The sequence below is a fragment of the Anas platyrhynchos genome, chromosome 1 (assembly GCF_047663525.1).
Source record: "Anas platyrhynchos isolate ZD024472 breed Pekin duck chromosome 1, IASCAAS_PekinDuck_T2T, whole genome shotgun sequence".
NCBI lineage: Eukaryota > Metazoa > Chordata > Aves > Anseriformes > Anatidae > Anas > Anas platyrhynchos.
The window spans coordinates 89,057,804-89,079,614 of record NC_092587.1 but is presented as its reverse complement, the minus strand read 5'-3'; the positions used below and the strand labels follow the sequence as shown (position 1 = coordinate 89,079,614).

Here is a 21,811-nt window from a genome sequence, read left to right as displayed (position 1 = left end):
GTTAATTGATGACAATAAACCAATGAATGTCAAAATCCACATCACCTTGAGCTCAAACACATCCGTCCTTGAAATTAGTTAATTTTTTTGTTACCATTCCTACTAAGTTTCCTTCCGTGTCATGTTCTTCCAATGGCTAAAAAATTACCTAAATTGCTGGTGAAATTTCTTTGTGGCTAGTCAGTATCTATTTGCTCCTGTACTAAAAGAAGAAATAAAGAGCAACTAACAAGTACCTATACCTTAATACTGCTTTAAGTGGTGTGCTTAAAGCGTAGGAGTTAAGTCACTTTAAACCAGATTATAGTAGAGGAGCAAAACATGAAAAAATCTCTTTTTGCAGATAAGCAAAGCTTACTAAAGAAAGACTTTTACTAGGAAAAATATTTTAAAAGACAAGTAAGTATAAACTGGCAGGACAACCACCCTGCAGGACGGAGAACGCAGTTCTAGAATGTCTTACACATATATAAGGGGAGCATAAACAGCACAACAAACACATGTGCCTACAAGCAACTGAACAAAACAATCACTGAAGCATGACATACTGCATTCTTCTATTTACACGTACAACACTGCATATTTAAATGTAGTGACAATTAATCATCAAAACATGCTAGTAAAAGAATTCAAAAGAAACACTACTATACACTACTGATGAAGACAGTGAAAATACTACGCAGAACAAAATTAAGTAATGGAACACAGAGAACTCATACGAAAGTACTGACATGTAGTAGAAGTGATAATGCTTACCACTTGTCTTAAATGTGAAGAGACTTGTAGATAATGGTCCCCTGCAGAAAACAAAAAGATGTTTTTTGTGGTAAGTAAGGAAAATTGACACAAATTGCCTTCAATTTATTTTTCTTGTCTGACTGCTTGCCACTGAAACCTAGACACATATGCCTAAACAAGGATTTCATGATGAAAGGAACACTTCTGCCACCTGGTCACAGTGCTTTAAGTACAAACCCCTTTTCAACTGATGCTTCCCTTTTTAATTAACTGTATCATAATAAAAAGAATCAATCTCTGCTGATCACTTCTGTTCCTGGGACTTCTGAGATAAAGTGACGTTATACTCTTTTCTCTTGTGCAGTATTCTTGCAGACATCCATATGCAGCTACAATGGAAACACCAATACATCAAGCGGAAAGCAAGCTCTGCTCTGCAAATTCCTCTGTTCAAAACTGCACTACAGTTCTCACACTTAAATCCTGGAGAAAGGCGAAATGGGAAAAAAAAAATATTTTCTTTGACCTGCATTCAAACTCAGAAATTTTCATCTTCATCATATTGGTATTTCCCAAACCACCAAAATCACATTACTTACTATTCAGGTTTCATCTCACCATTGCCCAGAGCGAGTCTGCCCACACATGCACATGGACCATTCCTCACAATGACTGAGTTCCCCAGCCTAACCTCCAACCTCAGGACAAACAGTAGCTGCTCTCATTTAATAGAGACAACCAAGGGCAAGTGACCTTTGTCTATTGGATTCCAAACACTAGTAACATGGAAATAAAGCAGTTATTGGATTGTTTTTGCCTCAAGGTTTTGTTAAAAAAAAAAAAAAGTCTGAACTATAATCGTTAAATTACAGAAGGGACTAAAAGGACAGCGATGGAATAAAAAAAAAAAAAAAACAATTTTTTCTACCCACTCCCACCTTCTTCCCCTACTCTGCCCCCCCCAAGAAAATCCCCACGCACATTATTATGACATGAAGGGAAAAAAGAAGAAAAAAAAAGAAGAAAAAAACCTGTACGCTAGCTTGTAAAATTTGAAATTTTAGGAGAAATATATATCCTTAGATATCAAACTTCCCCTTTTTCATACAAGAGAAATTATGGTATCCAATTAACAAAAAAAAAAAATAGAAATTACAGATTATGAAAAAATAACTGGACAAATTAATATTTTTACACAGCCCATTAGGAATTTATAGCCATGCCATGCATTTTGGAAGATAAAAGCTCCTTGCAGATTTTGTGAAATTAATCTTCATGGTCTAGAGGTTAACAAAAAATACCTGGGAAAAAAATTGCAGAGTAAAAGAGAATTGTGAGAACTGTACAGAACAGCATCTGCCTGCGGAACATGTAGATCCTGTAACTGAAATTACTCCTGGGATGAGGCAGCACCGAGATCTATGGTGCTAAAGAGAAGGAGGACACAGGAGGTGCACTTACACTTTTGAGGTGACATTGTTAGCCAGGGAACCTTCGTAGTATGGAATGCCTTTGCTGATTACAACATTAATTTGGCCACCCAGAGTATTTGACACAACGCCTGCATGAACACCCGCCATGCAAAGTGATGATGACTTGAGGAGGGGGAAAAAGAAAAAATTAATACTACATTGTAAATACATTAAGTAACACAGTGTATTGTAAATGCTATGTTGCCAAGTCACATTTTTTGTTGCTATTATGACATTAAGAAAGTTATTATTTAACTATATCTGTTAGTTAGAAATCATTTATCTTTGTTTTATTGTGGAATTTATAAAAACGTAAAAAACATCTCAGACATTTCATTCCTAGCGCAGACATATTTGGAATGCAACTCTTGCAATCAAATATGCTCAAGTAAACAGCAAGGTGAACAACTCTAAGAAAGACAGCAAGACAGATTTTCAGCCTATGATAAATCTTTTATGCTAGACAACAGAAGCTGAATATATAAATTCCAAGAAAACCTTTTAGTATAAACATATTTTGTGTGTTTTCTTCATTTTCTCACAACTAAGGAGTGATGCAGTACAGATTTTGTAACTTTGAGCCAGAGGGTGATATATTTCATCTCGTGATTAAACGTGGTTTAACATCACAGCAATGTGATCCATAAAAAACCACCTTAATATATGAATACATTTTCTTCTGAGGAACCCTATTACTTATGTTGTACAGGTCAGTGGAGATCAATTAATCAAACTGTTTTTGTTGTTGCTCTTCCCTTCGTATTCCAGAGGATGTTAGTCCCACCCTGCTAACAAATACCACAGTTATATTTCCATTTCCATGGCTTGTAGTCCTGACAGCAGGAGTAACCCACTACACCAAGTCATTTAGGCACAGCACAGACTGAGCAGAGCTAGATGCCCGTTTTGCACTGCACAGCAAACCAGCTCAGGACACCTTTTTCATCTGGAAAGCAAGACCTTAAAACCCAAATGGGCTCAAGGCAGAAATGTCCTTGTGCTAAGGAGCAGAAACACAGTCCAGTTCCAAAAAAGGCTTAGCAGCAAGGGCTTTGCACCCACTCAACGGTGTACGCCAAGTTCCTGCAGGATGACTGGCTCTGCACAGTGCAACAGGCACATACAGACTATTCACAGGCTCTGCCAGCCACGTGAAGCACTGAGTATGCGCAGACACGTGGCAACTCTGCAGCCCCTTGCTCACATTCAATGTGACTGGGATCAACCTGAATTTTAGAGTATCAGCGGGGACCAAGTTGCCTGCAGATCACCTGGGTATCTCCATATATACCTTCCAGAACCACATTTAGCTTTTTATTCCTAGTGTGGTATCCCAGCACAGATTTCCCAAGCCGATAAACAACAGATGACAACTGCAGAGTTATATTTACTTTTAACAGTTGCTGTCCTAAAGAAAGTTTGCTGCTCATTGCTAGTACTAAATACATTTGCTGCGTTGCTCTGCCAACCATTCCACTGGGCACTACTGAGCCTCGCTGCAATTCTGTTAGGAGGAATCAGCAGATCCTTTCCAGAAAAGGGAGACTTCATAGATGATTGTCCTCAACATTTTGTTTTGTTTTGTTTTAAAAAGAACAACTTTTCTACTGTGGCCTTTTGAGAAATAATTGCATGCTGCAATAGGCCAGGAGGCCCCTATATCTCAGGCTCACTGGCAGAAAAACTGCTTACCGAGACATTCCTAGATATAATTCTCTTCAGTATATTCACAATAAAAACTCCAGCCGATTGTGGATCCTTATTCCTCACCCCTCAAATATCCCCAAAGCTCTCTAAATAAATATAATGACGTCTGGCTGGTGAACTCTGCGCCCCTCTCCCTTCCTTCCTATTTTCCTTGAAAGCAGATGGATGCGATCCTGCAGCAGATGAAAATCTCTTATCCCTGCTCACCAGAAGATGTCAGCAATGAGCGCTGCAAGTCCTCAAGGAGTGTAAGACATTAGGGTCACACCAAAAAAATCAAAGTTTAGGGTATTTTTTAAAGCAGCAAGAAGCTAAGATCATTAGAAAGGTAAGCAAGAGAAATTTCTACCTGAAACTTTATCTAAAGTGGTGGACAACTTGATTTCTTTCCAAACTTGACTTCTAGGTTATTCTCTGCCTTTTATTCAGAATAGAATAATAAAGTACACAAAGTAACAACACAAAGTAACAGGGAATTTATTTCCTGAAATTTCCTTTTTCCTGCATAGAAAACAGCTTTTGCAGATTTTGGAAAAAAAAATTCCAACAGGCTGAACATGTACAGATGGGCAGAGAATCAACTCTGTCTTATTACTAGGTATAAAAATTGCCCTGCAGCTATTTAGTAAGGACTTACTGTGGACCAGAACATCTAACACAGTTATACTGTGGTGATTTTTTTTCTTTTTTAACATATGGGAGGTTATTTATACAGGTAACCTAGGATTTACAGATATTTGAGAAAAGAAAAATCAGGGAGGCATACTTCAGGTTCATATTAAATATTTTAAAAGTGTACAGTTTTTTGTAGCATTCTAAGTAAACTACATTATTAGATGTTTATTTCCCATTTATAGAACCGTTAATTTTATAGTTTTAACTGTTTTGCAAATGTTTTTTACAGCTGCTGAGTGTAAACGGAATTTCAATGTAAACAACTGAAAGCCTCTGTTTAGAGATACATTCATGTCAAAAACAGGAGGACACCATTAAAAAACACACTACTGTTTCTGTCTTTATAAATCTGAACTTCACAACTTGACAAAGCCATCAAAAACAAAACATGAAACAGTATTTTGGTTGATCCATCTTTCTCAGCAGGTCTTGCAAAAAATGTTCAAGTCTCTACTGTATTATGGCGCTTCTTGGAGATGGCAACATAGAATGGTTTGGGTTAGGAGGGACCTTTTAAGATCATCTAGTCCAAACCCGCCACCAGGAGCACAGGCACCTTATCAAGTTGTCCAAATCCCCGTTCAGTCTGGCCTTGAGCACTTGTAAGAATGGGGCATCCACAACTTCTTTCAGCAACCAGTACCAATGCTTAACCACCCTTGTGGTAAAATACGTATTTCAAATATCCAATCTAGATCTAGTTTCTTTTCTTTCTGGTTTTCTTTTCCATTTGAAGCCACTACTTCCTACCCTACAAACCTGCAAGACTGGTGAAATCTTTCACTGTCTATCTTATGAGCCCTCTCTAAGTATTGAAAGGCTACTAGAAGGCTTCCCCATAGCTGTCTCTTCTTTATGCTAAACAAACCCAGCGCTCCCAGACTCTCTTTATGGGAGAGGTGCTCCAGCCCTCGGATTATTTTTGTGAGCCTCCTCTGGACTCAGTGAAGCACCAGCCATTTAGCAGCAGCGTAAAAAGAAACACATAAGTAGCATGTTATTCATTTTAGGAGACACAACTCCCTGAACCCAGACAGCAGAGCTAATGCAGACATCTGTAACTGAGTTTTAATCATACATAACAAATTTTACCAAAATTCATGTGAGCCCACAGTATTAAGTTTACTTACATCTCTGTATCCATGAGGAATAGTGCCTGAAATATCAGCAAAAGGAATCACACACCCAGCTGGACAATACTTACTAGAAGAAAACAAAAAATCAGGTCAAGATATGCATGCAGCTGTAACTTACAATGTTATACAACAGTCACTGCTTTTTATTTACAGTACACTGTGTTATCATTCATTTATCATTACATGAGGATATATCCTAACTGAAAAGATAAGAAATCAGACAAAAATATATTCTGGAAGAGACGTACACAACAGCAGAACAGGCATTTGAAAAAGGTAGTTAAAAACCCATTTCATCTGTAATTCAGTTATAATAACTGAATATAATAAAATTATGTCTTTTTTTTTAACATAAATACTACATGGCTTCTGTAAATTGAAAGTCTTGTAAGTAGCAGTATTTATGAATTATATTTTATAAACTAGAGACCTGCATATCTATTTGTTTTGCATCTTTAAACCGTACATCTGAAAAGTAATGATATTTTGTAATAGCTCCTGGCAACGTTTTGATCATAAAAAAACAGGCCAAATTCAGTTAATACCACTAGCTCATGGAAAAAATGGGAAGACATCTGCACACATTCACATTCTGGTGCCATTTCATACTGAACATACAAAAATCATTAAGTCTTAAAGATTTAACAATGAACTTGGGTAAAATGTCTATTCAACAACAGTTGAAGCAAGTTTGCAGTTACGGTGAAATCAACAGGATATGAAGTCAAACACATACAGGGCAATGCCAGAACCTACAATTCTGGAACTTGGGAAAATGAATGAGGAATGCAAAGGTTGCATTTCAAAAGGTTTGATTGAAAGCTCTTGATTTCAGGGCTTCATTTCTCCAAAAAGTAAGTTTAAATACTTCACTTTGGTCTACAGCTTTAAACACTGTCCTTGCTTTAGACAGAAATGGAGCACAAAACAGGCGAGCAATGTATGTTTCCTCCATCAGAAGGAACAGCATTTTGTACCTCTACAGAACCTCATTAATTCACACCAAACTGTGAAATGGCTTTGCAATTATTATTTCTTTTTATCCATTTCAGAGTTCAGTGCTTCTTTGAGAACTTTAATATGAATTTCAGTATTGAGGGGGCATACACCCTGTAATATACTTTTATAAAAGTGTATTTTTTTAATGGGAATGTGATATTAGCTTATATGTGTTAGTGCAAATTAACGAGGTTCTACTGTATACTGAAAAAATAGGAAAGAACAAGAAGGACGAGTGCAAATGTCAATATTATTAAGCTCTAACCCCAATCTCTTTGTTTCTTGAGTCCTCTCGACCTCCAATTTTCAAGTTAGGTTAGGTGTAAGTAACAGTGAACTAGAAACACTAAAATGACTTCAGTACAGATAAAGGGGCAGAAAAAGAGGTAAAATTAATCTTACTTGAATTCTGGTTCGGAAAAGTGACTTGCATTGTCTAAACAGGTAATTAGGTCTGGAAAGAAAAAAATATTAGGTCAAGAGGATGATAAAGACAATAGGTTTGAGCATGCTTTTCAAAAGGGCACAAAAAACACATTTGAGCCTCTGTGGCTTAACCAAAAGTCTCGAAGGAAAAGAAAGTTCTTATTTAATAATTTTCTTTCAACAGATTTTGTATGACAGTAGAACCTTGATAATTTGTTTGAGTACTGAGAAATACACTGTTAGATAGACATGAAGAGATACACTACAAACATATGGCAAGTTTTTTGTAGCTTAATTGTAATTTATAGCGATACTTCAGGGAACCTATGAATGCGACACAAACATATGCTCTGTTCACAAAAGGAAACTGAAACAGAGAAAATTAGGTAATAAGCTAGCTAAACAGGCCTGTGTTTTCAGCACTTAACAGTTTTACACTATTAAAACCAGGCAGCACAGGAACATTAGAGTGACATGTTACTGGCATTATGACTGTTGCATCAAATTTTATGTTTGTGTGCTTTGTGTAAGCACATACAATCCAAAATACACAGAAAAGCACCAGAAAACAAGAATAAAATAAAAAAAAAATCACATGAAAACCCTTCATTTGTTCTTTTTAAAATCACATCTAATAAGGATTTTCTCAATCTTTGTGCCTTGCAAAGCAGTTGCTGGCAATCCCTCATCTCCTTGTGGACCACATATGTCACTCACCTTTACAATGAGTGAAAGAAGATGCAAAACAAATACAGTAGCTTCTTTTAAAGGCTAGAAAAACAAAACAAAACAAAAACACGGGGGGAGACAAGAAATGGCAACAAAATCATTAAAAAAATAGTCAGCAGTCAACGAGGGATTGAAGAGCTGAGAAAGTATAGCAAGCTGTTACTGAAACTAAAATTTTCCATGAGGTGGGTCTGCTTAAAATGTATAGAGTTCGCTAAGAAAAAAAATCAAAGTTATCTGCCATCTGGATTACTACCTGAAAAAATGCATTTCATCTTTTATCCGAAATAGCTCTTTCACTCATAACAAGTAACTATGACTCTTGCTATATCTGGGGTAAGCTTTAATAAAAAAGAACTTTTTTTTTTTAAATACCATAGCTTATATAGTAACTCAACAGTTCAATTTCCTGTGCAGTAATATTAGGAAAACTGTATTAGAATTTATCACTTTTAGATGTTAATTTGTGAGAATGTGAGGAAAAAATTGCATTAGTTATTAGTTTTAACTAGACAACTCTCATTTTGTCAGCACAGAAAAACTAAGAGAATTTTATGAATACCTGATTTGTCAGTGGTTGAATAAGCTGCAAGAAATCCACGCCCAGAAGTGTGTATTCCACTCATGAACTGTACTGTGACTTCATTACTTTTTGAAGTTATTAAGCCATCCATTTGAAAGCTAAAGCCACAGTATTTTCCTAGGAAGAGAAGGAGGTAAGAGACGTGGACTAAAACCAACGCATGTAATTAGAATCTTCATTTCCAGTGTAAGCTCACGTTAGTTCTGGTGTATATATTCAAAAACAAAAACACGTAGATAATACAAAGGCACATAGTCAGTGTCCATTTAAAGCAAAGTATGGGTAATATAAACTTGCAATTCGTTCACCTACCATTTTGCTGCACCTAGAAAATGTAAGAGAGGTACTGGAGCTTTTCAGAAAAGAAAAAAGGTAATACAGCATAGACTTGGTCTGCCTCTGGATCTGGATACTTTTCTTGCAATAGAAAATGACTAGAAATACCGCATTTTAGACTGAGAAGCTGGAGTCAGCAGCTTTGACAATATTTGCCTATAAAGTCCTAGAATTACTACCAAATAACTTGAAATTATCTGGATGAATGGCTATTAAACAGATTCAAATCAGTACGGAATTCTTCCCTACTAACTAGAAACTATAATAAAATACTGAGCAGTTTATTAACCAGGTAAGAAAAAAAAATCTTCTGTTCTACAAGCACCCTTGGACAATCAATGGTATAAACAGCCTCTGACCGTATATTCTCTGCAGAATACTGAAAGTGGATAACCCCAACAGTAGATAACACCACGTATGTTTCAGTTTATAATTCATTTATTTGTCTTTTTGTACGTATGTTATCATATTGTAAAAGAGGAAAAAAAAAAAAAAAAAAAAGATAACCTTCTCACCTAAAGGAGAATTACAGTACTAAGGAAGTGGGGTTGGAATAGCATGGCCCTGTTTCTGACCAAATATAGTTTTCAAAAAGGTATGTCAAATTCCTTTAAAAAGAGAACTGCAATCTCAAACACTTCAAAAATAGAAATGCAAGTTCCTGTCACTCTTCAGAGCTTCCTACATTTTTCTAATTCTGATATTTTTCAAACAAAGGATGTGTTTTTTTTTTTTCTGATGAAAACCAGAAAATAGATCTTACAATACTTCAATGAAACGTATAAAGTGGCATGCAATAAAACCTTACTTCAGTTCACTACTTAAGCTGGTCGTCAACAAAAGTTATGAAAATAAGTTCCCTTTTACCAAGGCTCCCCAGTGGCCCTATATTTTGCCCTAAGCTATGTTTCAGAGATTAATTGCATTCATTACGATGAACTGCATCATTTTTCCAATTAATGCATTTTCTTTTTTTTTTTTTTCAGCCTCTGGATCTTGTTACACAGCTGACCAGCACGAGACTCTTCTCAGGACAGACACCATTTAACCTCTTCTTTGGGCAAACACACGCAGCAAGACATGTAAATCTAGCTTGGATAAACGATCCAGTGCTGCTCATACCATGGAGATACAGCCTTTGACAAATTGTAGATGGATGCACCTTATGATTCATTGCAAGACATATTTTTGAGACTATAAATCGCTTCCCCAGCTCTTCCATAAGAAAATCTGGCCTCCTTCCAGATTTTTAGCAGACTTTTGAAAAAGTTGGTACCAGAAATGGACAAAATGTGACTGCAGTGATGACTGTCAATGGTATGTACAGAAGATGTAGTATCACCAATTTGTCTGTGTTTATGCACTGAAGGACCCAAAGCACTTTTGTACAGCAGCATTTCAGCAGGAGGGGAATTCTCACAGTAGTTTACATTCTTTGCTCCTACAGATCTGGCCTTACATAAAATATATTAAATAAATACATCTAAGTATAGATACATACTGGCTGGATTGCAACGAAACTTAATGCAAAACACCTCTAAATCTTACTGAAACTACTGACAAACCTAACACCAAAGATTTCAATCTGTTGACTTACTGATAAATATTCAAAAGTCTTAGAGTGAGAACTAACCATTAAGAGCTTCAGGAGAAACCTTCTCTGCTTATCAATGAACTAACCCAATAACAAGTCAATTTTGAATCTAAATCAGACAACTTTTAAATTATTCTGAGTTAAAATAGGTATCATTGAATTTCAGATTTTATGTAATGCAATTATTTCAATACCAGACTATATTAGCAGTTCTGAATGCAAGAAAATTAAGAACTTGGATAAACTCAGAAGATTAATTCCTTCCAAATTCAAATCACTGTTTAGTCTCTCCATTGTTTACTGCTTCAAATATGAATATTTAAGAAACTGCACCATCTGTATCTGCCAGTGTTAATATCACTGATTGTTCTATGATTTAATTTATCAGAGGCAGAACAACACACACGTTTGCTCGACATACTGTGTTACTACACCAGCTGGGAACAGCTGAAAGTCAAGAGAAATAAATGAAGTAGAAAATTTACTTGAACCCATTACGTCACTTGTAAAAGTGAATAATAGAGTTATCAGAACTGGACGTTCCTTGCCATTTAAGGACTTCGGTGCTTTCTATTTTAGACCAAGTCTGGCTCAACCACTCCAAGCACAGGCTTAGTTTCACACACGCTTACCAAGGTAACAGTTGGAAAAGAGGTTTAACTAAGCTAACATTCCACTAGCCTCTTTATAAAAAGCCTCAGTTGAGTGGGATTAGTATTCGAGTACAAGTAAAACAATCTTGGTGAAGTAAATCTCTCTCTATCTCTCTCCAGATTACTGATCTAGGAAACAAAAGAAAATGACTCTGCATAATAGCAACTGATTTTAGTGAAGGAAAAATGACAATTCATTTTGAGTTTTATGCATAATAATCAGAAGGGTTTTAAAACCTTACATACACCTTGATGTGGATAACAATTTCACACTATTTGAAAATAACTGCCTTATAATAATGAAATTCAATTTGCCCTCTTAAAGAGAAGAAATTAAACTATGGACTCCTTCCTATCAGAAGATATCTGAAAAACATAATTATTGAAGCTTGACATCCTTTATTACCACTGAGATGAATAGATCAGACAAGTTTCCTCAGTATAAAAAGGCAGCCTTTTTTTTTTTTAAATAAAGTTGCTCATAATTTTGCAACTCCCTCTTCACTGCTTACAAGAACTCAGTGGAGTCTCTGTCCACATTGCAAGCTACTGGGAAATCTCTGAGAAAAAAAGAAAATCACAGCAGAGCCTCTTCCAATAGCCTGAAGAATCAAAGACTATTATAGGATCTGTGTTGCATTTAGCACAGTTGTATGTACAAACAAAATATAGGATGTTCTGCTGTCATTATAATTCATCATTTTTTTCAGTATATTTTTAGGTTCTAGGAATTGTAGCAAGACAAAGATATACATACACTTTAATAATGCAGTAAACAAAATGCAATTACTTATGAATAATTAGATTAAGAACACTGTGGCATTCCAGAAACCTTACGTGCTGAACAACAATAGTAAGCATCCTTGAAAGGAGCACATCGCCTGAGAAAGGGACTATCAGACTACTGTTTTGTTTGCCACTTTTATTTTTATATAGTTAATAGTTTCATCTGTACTCTCAGCCTGTACAGACTACAAGTCCTTCCTAAGCTGTTGTTTCTAGAGGTACTATTAGTAGTAAAGTTACTAAAACTAGTCCCTGATGTCTGTTTTCCTGCTGTGGTAGGGTATACACAGCACTCCATTATATTTTGCAGAGTTTCCTTGATACGAAGCTCAGGAAAAACACAACTCTGACTACAGAATTCCTGAAATTCCTTCCTTTACCTTATTTAAGATTTCTGTATATAATACACGCTTCCTTCTTTTCATCACTTCTCCTCTGAGTTGAAATCCACACTGTAAAAAGCGCTGTATGCTCATATTCAGGCAAGGTCTCACCCTGACCAATAACCAATTGAATTAGAACAGTTTTCCAGGACTACAAAAAATAACTTAAATAATACTATAAACCTTACACATACTCTATGCACAGGAAAGAAAAATAAAGAGTTACAAAAGTACTAAAACTATGTGCCAAGTTTTATAAAAAGACAATAGCTTTTCAATACCAAAAATAAAAGCTATTACCTATCTCTGTCCTGGTGGAGCCAATCCCATTGTGAACTCTCAAGTAACTGGAATGACAAGAATCTGAGTCATCAATATCAAAATCACCAAATTTGAGCTGAACTCGCTGCCCAGGCTTTACACGAATTTCCCATTCACAGACTGTACTGTTGGGAGAGGTCTGTGGGTAGTTTATTGAAGCAAGAGTTCCACTTTCAGGACCCAGAACGGTGTGTCCACATCCATCACCTACAAAAGAACAAAAATTGAGTTAGCTACATTGCATCCAACTTCAAAGCTTCACTGGTGATTTAGTTATCTTCTGCTGTGGCACAAATTTAAAACAAAACAAAAAGCAACAGTGTTTTATTTTTTTAACGTTACTAATAATGTTGTGAAAAAAAACTCAAAGATAAGTCATGTACAGATGGAAGAGCAATCGTAACAAAATACCTCTGAACTAACATTGGCTAGGGTTTAACTTCTCATCAGTTGTGACCAGAGGGGTTCTACAACATCCTTGACTAGATAAAAGTTTGTCCACAATGACTTTAAAAATTGTTCTGAAAGTACAGAAAGTGTCCTTGCTATTTTGTGTTCCCTCAACACCTATATACAGTAGAAAACAAATTCCAAAAAGGAGAAAGGAGGTAGAAACCCACTAATAAAATAAAAGCACGTCATTTTTCTGTTGTTACTGTATCCATAACACAACGAGAAAGAATAGAATTGGAAAGACAAGAGACAGCAAATACTCTACTGAAAATAACTGCCAGGTCTGAACATCATCAATCTGCTAGTGCGTTGTTTTCTACTGTAAAACAATTTTAATGCTGTAATTAATTCAACCCGCTCCTTGGGGAACATGCTTAATTCTTCTGGGATTTGTATAACAAGTTAATTTCTAACTCCAACATGAGGCCCTCAACTTAACATTAGCATATTAATATTAAACAGCAGTAACAATATTAGAGATGACTTGTACAAATGATGACTTCGTAAAATCAAATGATGAAAAGCAAACATCAATCTATTTACTCAACAGCATAACGTGAACTGACCCCAGTATATAGTACTGGCATAAGAATTTGTAAGTTGTTTTGGAAATAAGAACGTACTTTAAGTAACATTCACCATCACTGGCTCTTTACAAATCACTGTACCATTAGCACCGGAGCCCCAAAAGCCTATTTATTGAATTTGGTCACATGAATGACTATGCTGGGAACAGCATTATCACTTTCAGGATTCGACACTACAAAGTCCAGAGATCTTTTGAAAGAGATCTGTTAACTCAAAAGCAATCAGGACCTTTCAGGATCCTGAAATGATCAGAAATCATTAAGAGCAGGAATGGAAGCAACAATAGCAGAGACAAAAATCAGACTACACACACTGCTAAAAAGCACTGACCTAAAAATACAACCTAAAAACCACCTAAAAATACACTTATTATCCATAGATCCATTTTGCCCCTCAAAATTCCTACGTGACTGCAGTTCCTACCTTCCAATTACAACAGATCCAGCATTATGTCAAGATTTCAACAGTGATCAACATCATTTACATTGCTTAACAGCTAGAAGTGACCAGCAAAAACTGTTTCTTATCACATATTTCTGCTTCCCTACTAAACCTGTAAAGGTAAGCCATGCTATAGGGCCAAAAATTGTACAGATATTTAAGATTTTTAACTGAGTTCGACGATTCTTAACATAAACGGATTTCGTGCATGAACAGAAGTTCAACACACTGAAGTGGCATGGAAGAAAAGCTCCATCAAACAAATCTAATTAATTTGTTTGTAAAAGTACCTGATTTTCAGTGACAAAATCTGTTTCTTCACAAACTGAGCACTTTACAGACAGTCATATGTTCCAAAAAGTAAACCGCTGTTGTTATGTAGAGAATTGCAAACAGATGCAAACTTTCTTCCTAGCAGTCTTGAATGAAAAAAGATGCAGCTTCTTTTGGGAAAGATAACTGGGATATCTGCTTCAGTAAAATCAGAAGTTTTATCCGTAAAGATGGTTTTTAGTCATGTTTTAATTTGTCCAACTTTAGCAAGTTGCTCTAAAACACTGTTCCATCCCACAACAAATGCTATTCCCATTTGAGTGATAGCTGATAATTACATTCTACTTAATTTATACATCCCATTACAAAAACAAACAAAAAGTGTGTATTTTACTTTACTAAACTTTTACTCTAATACATGAATACAAAATTGTTCAATGTTACCAAATCGGGAGCTTAAGTAGTACAATTTGCTTATCATTTTAATACTGGTTTCTTTCCAAAGGCACATCAACCTAAAAGTGAGAGATTTATCATTTAAAATTTGTATGCTGTCGGTTTATTAGTTACTAAAACTTTGCTTGTCAAACTCGTCATTATTCACAGTATATTTATCAGTCAAAAAACAAAACAAAACCAAAAAGCAAGGACTCTTTTGCTGGTAAACTATTTTTTCACAAGCGAGTACTCACACACATTACACAACAGGTGAAATATAGAATATTAACAACAATAATACTGACAAATATATACTAGGTCTTCTATTCATGGTGATATTTGTGGCTAGTATTTCAGAACAGACATTTATATTGCAAACATATGAAGTTAATTTTCAATGTTTCAATCAATTGTAGGTTGTATGTTAAATAAAAGCAATGAGCCAGTCAACCAGTTCTGTGCTTTTCCTGTTGTCACAGGTGGGAACAACTGTTCACTCATTTACGGATTTAAAATATGCAGATATGCTAATAAAATCACCTTTTGAACATCAGATCATAGTAGCTTTGACCCGTCCAAGCAGATAGATTGCTCTGATCACACTGTAAGGAAAATAAAATGGTCCTGAGATCGACAATACTTGATTATTATTTCTCATTTCAATGGGCCTGTTATTGCAATGCAGTAGTGCACATATGCTATTTCTGAAAACCAGGAATTCCAATAACACACATGATTCTTCCCTACACTTTGCTTCTTCAGCCTAGGTTACTGGAAGTCAAAGACAAAGAAGAGCTTGGGTCTTTGACCCAAACTGTATCTAAACTGTGATTTTGTCCAATTAAAAGTAGGAAAGAGCACTTCTAACACTCATTTTCACCGTTCTCTTTGCTAGCTTGCTGTTCAGCTGTCTCAAGCACAGAACAATAGCAGCACTGCATTTGTAACAATGAACAAGGCACGCCTTTCTGATGAGAAAAAAAAAAAAAAAAAAGCTAAACTCCAAGAACACGATTTGATAGAAAGGTAGATCTGAGATCTTCCTTTTGCTGTAGGCTTTAATGAAAGAAAACATGCAAGGCAAAATTTTCCTGTAATCTACCCACTTTAAAGAACCTGCTGTCAAATTGTGCTGGAAAGGAAAAATACTTGTGCTCAACTGCATCTACAGCATCACCTTATGATGATGCCACTTTTTAAAAATAGCTCATTCTGGCTGGGTGTTTTAGATCTCATTTTGTTTTGTTTCACTTCAGTTAGTGATAGCAGAAGCACCAGACTTCATGCCTGAAGAAGTTAAAGATTATCACCGTGTGTCTGGCACGCACTTACAGTCTGCCAAGGGCAGAACCATCACTCAGGAGCTATTTGGGAATTTCTAAAAGTCTACTTGCAGTGAAACCCACAGAACAATGAAGCCTCACTTTATTTTATTGGTTCTAAAAGGATAGTTCTTGAGGCTTTCTATATGAATGGTGCTTCATCATTTCTGCTCGAGTTGTATAAACACCACGGATCATCCCCAGAGATGTATACATCTTTTATCAGGGGAACAATCTGCAATACTCAGCAGTTTCCCCAAGAAAAAGAGAAAGCACAATTCTCTGCACAATGTACAGTAGCATTAGCTACTTCATTCATTTGGAAGCCATTAATTAACTACCACAGAATCTTTTGTTTCGGTTAATCTGCGTGTATGAGAGTGGAACATCTGAGTACACATCAGAGACAGATGTCAAGTCCTAAATCAGTTACTCTTGAATGAGATGACAGCTTCTGTTACCAGCTACCAGTACACAGCTGAATGAGTCCTATGCCTTCTTTCTGCCCTCTCCATCACACAACAGACCCACTGTAGCAGCAGAACTGACCGAGCTCTTCACCAAATCATTTGCACGTACACATTACACCTGACACTTGCTGGAAAGTCTGCACATGTGCAATGAATTTCGTGTGCCCTGAGGACCAGGTTCACAGCAAAGTGAGTAACCCCAGTTCTTCAGCAAGTCTTAAAAACACGGGCGCCTCTTATGAAGCTGGTAGAGGAGAGCAGACTGATGTCGTCAGGAGAACCATTCATCTCTTCCAGAGGCGCCTTCGAACGCAGTCTGGATGAATTAACCTGATGGATTACACATGACCCCCAGGCTATAGCATGCTGATGTCTGATGCAATCATGCAGATGATTTAACATAATTTCCCATATCCAAGATCTTTGCATCAGCAAAATACAGAACTTGAACCAACATAAACATGGCAAAATGCAGTGAACAAGAAGACAATGTGAAATTTAATAAAATGAGAGGATACTGCACATGCAGGAGTGGGTGCTAAGTCCTTTAGTAATATCCATTAAACAGATTCGTTGACTTCAACTACTAAGAAAAAGTCAGAACTTTTTCCCCCTGAGATAGGCTGCTGTTTAAGACTGTTGATCTTCTTTCTGCCTTTCAAACATGGTAAAAATTAATCTTTAAAACATGAGAATGCTTTCTGATTCCTTACTTGGAGAAGAGAGAATGATAAAATAAAGAGATCAGACAGTTTAAGATTAAAGTCTGTAAAGCATAACTGATGCAGATCAAAACACTGATCTCAATTTTAACACGTGGCACAGCCACTTGAACAGACTCTATTTAACCAGTGGACTTCCTGAGCATGTTTTGCACACATAAGCCATGATTTTCTGTAAATTTATGTCTACTTACAGAATGTAATTCTATCTTTCTTAATTAAGCAATGGTAGTACCAAATCTATTAGTCATACAAGCAAAAATACACTTTAAAGCATTCATTTTAGCTCCACATACAGTGGAGCTCTCTCTGATACAGTGCGCTAATCCCTCCTCTTCTGTTTAGCTCCTGTACACTGTATTTCTGTGCTCTTTTTCAGCATCACTAAAAGATGCTGCATCTACCTCTTGTTTTTCTCAGTGCAGACAAGAAAGTTCACACAACCAGCAAAACAGTTCCATGATTAAGAAACACTGAAGAATGAAGGCCATAGAGACCTCAAATTCTAAGTAGCTTTTCAAGGTATTTATAAATGCCTTTATTTCTGTCATCCAAACTCCTTGCTGTTTCCACACACATCCCCAGAATTATGTTCTTCAGGCAGGAACCTGCTCCTCTGTCAGAATTAATGCTCTTAGCAAGCTACCAAGCACACAGTCCACCTTCATCTTTACACTATTTATTTGCCTCAGTACCATACTGTTTGGAGCACTTCATGCCGCTACAGATGTTTCACGACATAAAATTCCCCCACACCTCCACAAGTGGGGCCATAGCTCAGTAACACCTGAAGGTGCTTTAAATTAGCGCAGCTGTGAACAAAAGCAAGCCTTGTCTGTCCCTCGCTTTTGGCCACTTGTTCTCACACCCTTCCTAGTGCTGGAGGTAAACACTTCTGGAGCCATATGGTAAACCAAAACAGGGACTTGAGATAAAAAGAGCTGTTAGGTTTAACCTAGAGCAATCCTGCTGTTTATTTCACAGCACAAATGCAGCAGTGATTTATCTGACAGATGGACGGGACAGTATAAGGGCAGGGAAACACCAGCAACTGCTTTTTTCCCCAGCACTGCCAGCATGTGGTGGCATTTTAAACTCCACTGAGTGTCAACCAGAAATGCAGAAACCATCCCTTCCCGGGAAAGATCGCTCACAAAAGTGGTGCACAGTGGTGTACTGGTTTGAAGGACTGAGCTGGCTGAAGACGAACCAGCACCCCTACCCATTGCCACAGCACAGCATTTCTTTTCAGCGAGGGAAGGAGGGCTGGCTGGGTTCCCGTTGTCTCAGCTTCCATTGATTTACTTGCTGTGGGGCAGCCTTAAAATGGTAATGAAATTATGGGCTGAGGTGTAACAAAGAGGGAAACAGGACAGAAGGTAAAGCAGAGTATTTTGCCTTTCAAAATGTTTTCAGCTCAGTACTGCAGTGAGGTGAAGGAAGATACTTGCTCTTATAGCAAAAGCACAACATTTGAAATGACATTACAAGAAAACTTTACTGCTTTCATTTACAACACTAGCCACATACTGGGCTCGTGATTCTTAGCACTTCATTATTTTTATCTATACATGGAGCTTTTCAATCACCGTCTCTGGAAATGCAGTCTTAGCTTTCAGTCACTGAGTTTCACACAAAAGCATAACACTTAGCCTTGCTAAATTTAACATCCAAAATATGGTAACATTTTAAAACAAATTATCCTAAATTATTGCCTCCTCAGAGCAGGTGAGACATTTGCTTCCTCTGCTACAACGTACTAACCAAAGCGACTACCTCAAAAGAGCAGAGAAGGAAGATCCACTGTCTAAGATTGTGTGGCAGAGCTTTTCCTTACTGATCTCAGGGAAACGATGCAAGTCTCCATGGACAGTTATGATTTGCTTAAATAGTACCCGAGAAAAAACAGCCTATGAAGGCAGGCTAGCCATGGGGAAATGTGATTTACATGAGCACTCTGTAACAGCTCTTTGTGTTCAATGATGCATGTTGCAGAAGCCCTCCAGACCTACTACCATGCAGAATCAAAGGGACAGTTCATGTGTGTCATCTTTTGTCTGGCGCACGCAGCCCGCCTGCTTCCCAAGATGTATCATTTACTTAGCATCTGCACCAACACGTTCATAAAAATAAGCACCGTTGTGCTTCAGTGCACTAAGTGCAACACAGCAAAGCACAGCTGATGAATGAAATGAAAAAGAACTCAGAGACGGCCACACAAAACCAGACAAGAATAAGCAGTAGTCAAGGTCAGAATAGGCTTCAGATCCTTTTAAGCCCTCAAAAGCCTCATCATGCCAGGACCCAATGAAATTTCACGAGCCTTATGTATTTCAACAAAGCAGCAGAAACTTCTCCAATCATACCGGTAACACACACATTAAATTAATACCACAATCATCTTTTCCTCTCTTCTGTTACCAATCCCTACATGAGATCACACAGCCTACACTGTGGGTCCACATTGGCATACACCGTGGTGGCCTTTACAAACAGCTGGTGCTTGCTGTACCCTAGCAGTTTTACACTCTGGATACACCCCTATTTGTCTTTTGCTGAGTAAGGGCAAAGGTATGGGCCAATGGGGGTCTCACAATTGCTGGAGCCTGCACAATGGAGAGGATGGGAGCTAGGGACAGGGAGGAGAGGGTGAGAATCCAGCAGCAACCGGTAAAAATCAATTTTAGCTACCACGGCCCCAGAGAAGATTGCAGCAAGGAAGATGATGGCTTGGGTACTTGAACAAAGAGTGGAGCATCTAGATGCTTCTTTCAAAAACCAAAAATGAACAAACAAACAAAAACAAAAATCACAAGTTGGAATTATTTGCACCTAGCAGCTGCACCAACTTGCCCCTTAGCTTTGCTTCACATCAGGAAGAAAAGGACGCCTTGTGTTATAGAACTGAAGGCCTAGAAAACAGCTCTTTAAAAATGAAAATATAAAGTAATGAAAATGCTTTATCTACCACTTCCAAATTTGCTCAAGGAAAAGAAAAATCTGATTACCACTGGACTTCATCTGTGTTTAAAAGCATGAAACTTAATGCACCTTTCTTTCCACCCTGGTGATACCATTTTCCAACAACAGCGTACAAATAGCAATTAACAGATAATTTGGTTCAGGGTTTCATAAAACTCACAAAATTAAGTGCCACTGGCTTCCTTCTAACACACAATGTTTTCCCCACACCTTACTCATTTTGGAGCAATGTTAAAATAACCAGATAAAGATTTATCAGGCTACAGTCCTGCTGACAACGTAACAGCTGCCAGCTATGAAAACCATTGTGGAGCTGTTGGCAAATGAAGTGCACAACACGTTTCACACACAGAAACTGGCTGGATCACTGCAGCCAGTTATTCTTTCAGAGTCACGGCCTCTGAGCTCTGAGAAGTAACCAAGTGAAACTGCACCACTGTCATTCATGTTTCTACTGCTTTCCTAACCCACCTCCTTTCCACTGAAGATACTGAGAATCTTTAACCTGCCCTATTCCTGTGGGTTGTCTATGCAAAATAATAATAATAAATAAACATTTACATGCAGGCAGCTATACAACCCAAATCTAATTAGCATGACACTTTAGTTCCACCTCAGCATAAAACCAACAATGCAAAGATAGGACGTGTAATGAGAACTGTGACAAAACTGCCAGAATAGTTCAGCATTTCTGTCCCCCTCAAATTCAAAAGCTGCAACTGGACATTGCAGCAGCTACTATTGCTACTGCAAGAAACAGAAGTTTAGAGACCTGAAAGGATTCTGTCTACGTGGTGAAGCAACATTAAGTAATACAGCAGGTGGCAAGAGGGCCTAGGACTGCCAAATATAAGTCTAGGAAAACCACAAATGTATCACTGAATAAAAGGAAAAAATGACATTTAGGGATAAAAATAATTAACCTCTTGCAAATCTGGAATATTTAAAAACTTTGTTTAAATATCAGACCAAGATCGACAGTGTCTGCACAATATGACTGACAGCATTACTCCGTGAAGCTTTTAAACCAACACCTTTTTTCAATTGTGAGACAAGTTACCTGCTCACCACAATTTACGGAAGCACACCAAGCTTTTCCAGTTCCTTTCTATACCACTAGCAATATTTCTCATAAATACATCAAATAGCTATCTCCCACACCACTTCACGTACAGAACCAAGAAAATCAGCATACCGCTTAGAGAAATGGCTCTAGCAGAGGAACTGCTGTAAGGGAGAAAAGTTAAAAAAGAATTCACATGGCTGCAGGCAGAATACATCCGTTTTCAGCAATGCTAATGACCCAAAGATCAGTAGCTGGCAGGATTATCATTCTGATGGATACTATTGCAATGATTTTGCTGGATCTGAACTGAATTCTTACATTATAAAGAGTGTAGGAATGTTAAAACACACTTACTGTCAACTTTTACTGAGCAATGAAAAATGTACAAAACAAAGATATCCACAGGACAGAAAAAAAATCTGAAAAGATCTGATTTTGTCTTTTTTTTTCTTTAGTGGCAATTAACAAAACTGATGTTGTAATGCAGCCTTGCCAATGAAAGACAAACCAGAGTAAAG

The 21,811-nt window shown here is 37.2% G+C and overlaps 1 protein-coding gene across 2 annotated transcripts in view; it reads right to left on the bottom strand.

Annotated features, from left to right (window-relative positions):
* Positions 1 to 21,811, bottom strand: part of DCBLD2 (discoidin, CUB and LCCL domain containing 2) — a 44,544-nt gene that overhangs the window by 13,672 nt on the left and 9,061 nt on the right. For both annotated transcript variants that reach the window (XM_038182498.2, XM_027462655.3), the window contains exons 2-7: positions 12,518 to 12,745; positions 8,445 to 8,582; positions 7,130 to 7,181; positions 5,723 to 5,795; positions 2,200 to 2,333; positions 757 to 797 (exon numbers count right to left, since the gene is read on the bottom strand). In XM_038182498.2, the coding sequence (XP_038038426.1) occupies positions 757 to 797; positions 2,200 to 2,333; positions 5,723 to 5,795; positions 7,130 to 7,181; positions 8,445 to 8,582; positions 12,518 to 12,745 (666 nt within the window). The remainder of the gene's footprint in view (positions 1 to 756; positions 798 to 2,199; positions 2,334 to 5,722; positions 5,796 to 7,129; positions 7,182 to 8,444; positions 8,583 to 12,517; positions 12,746 to 21,811) is intronic.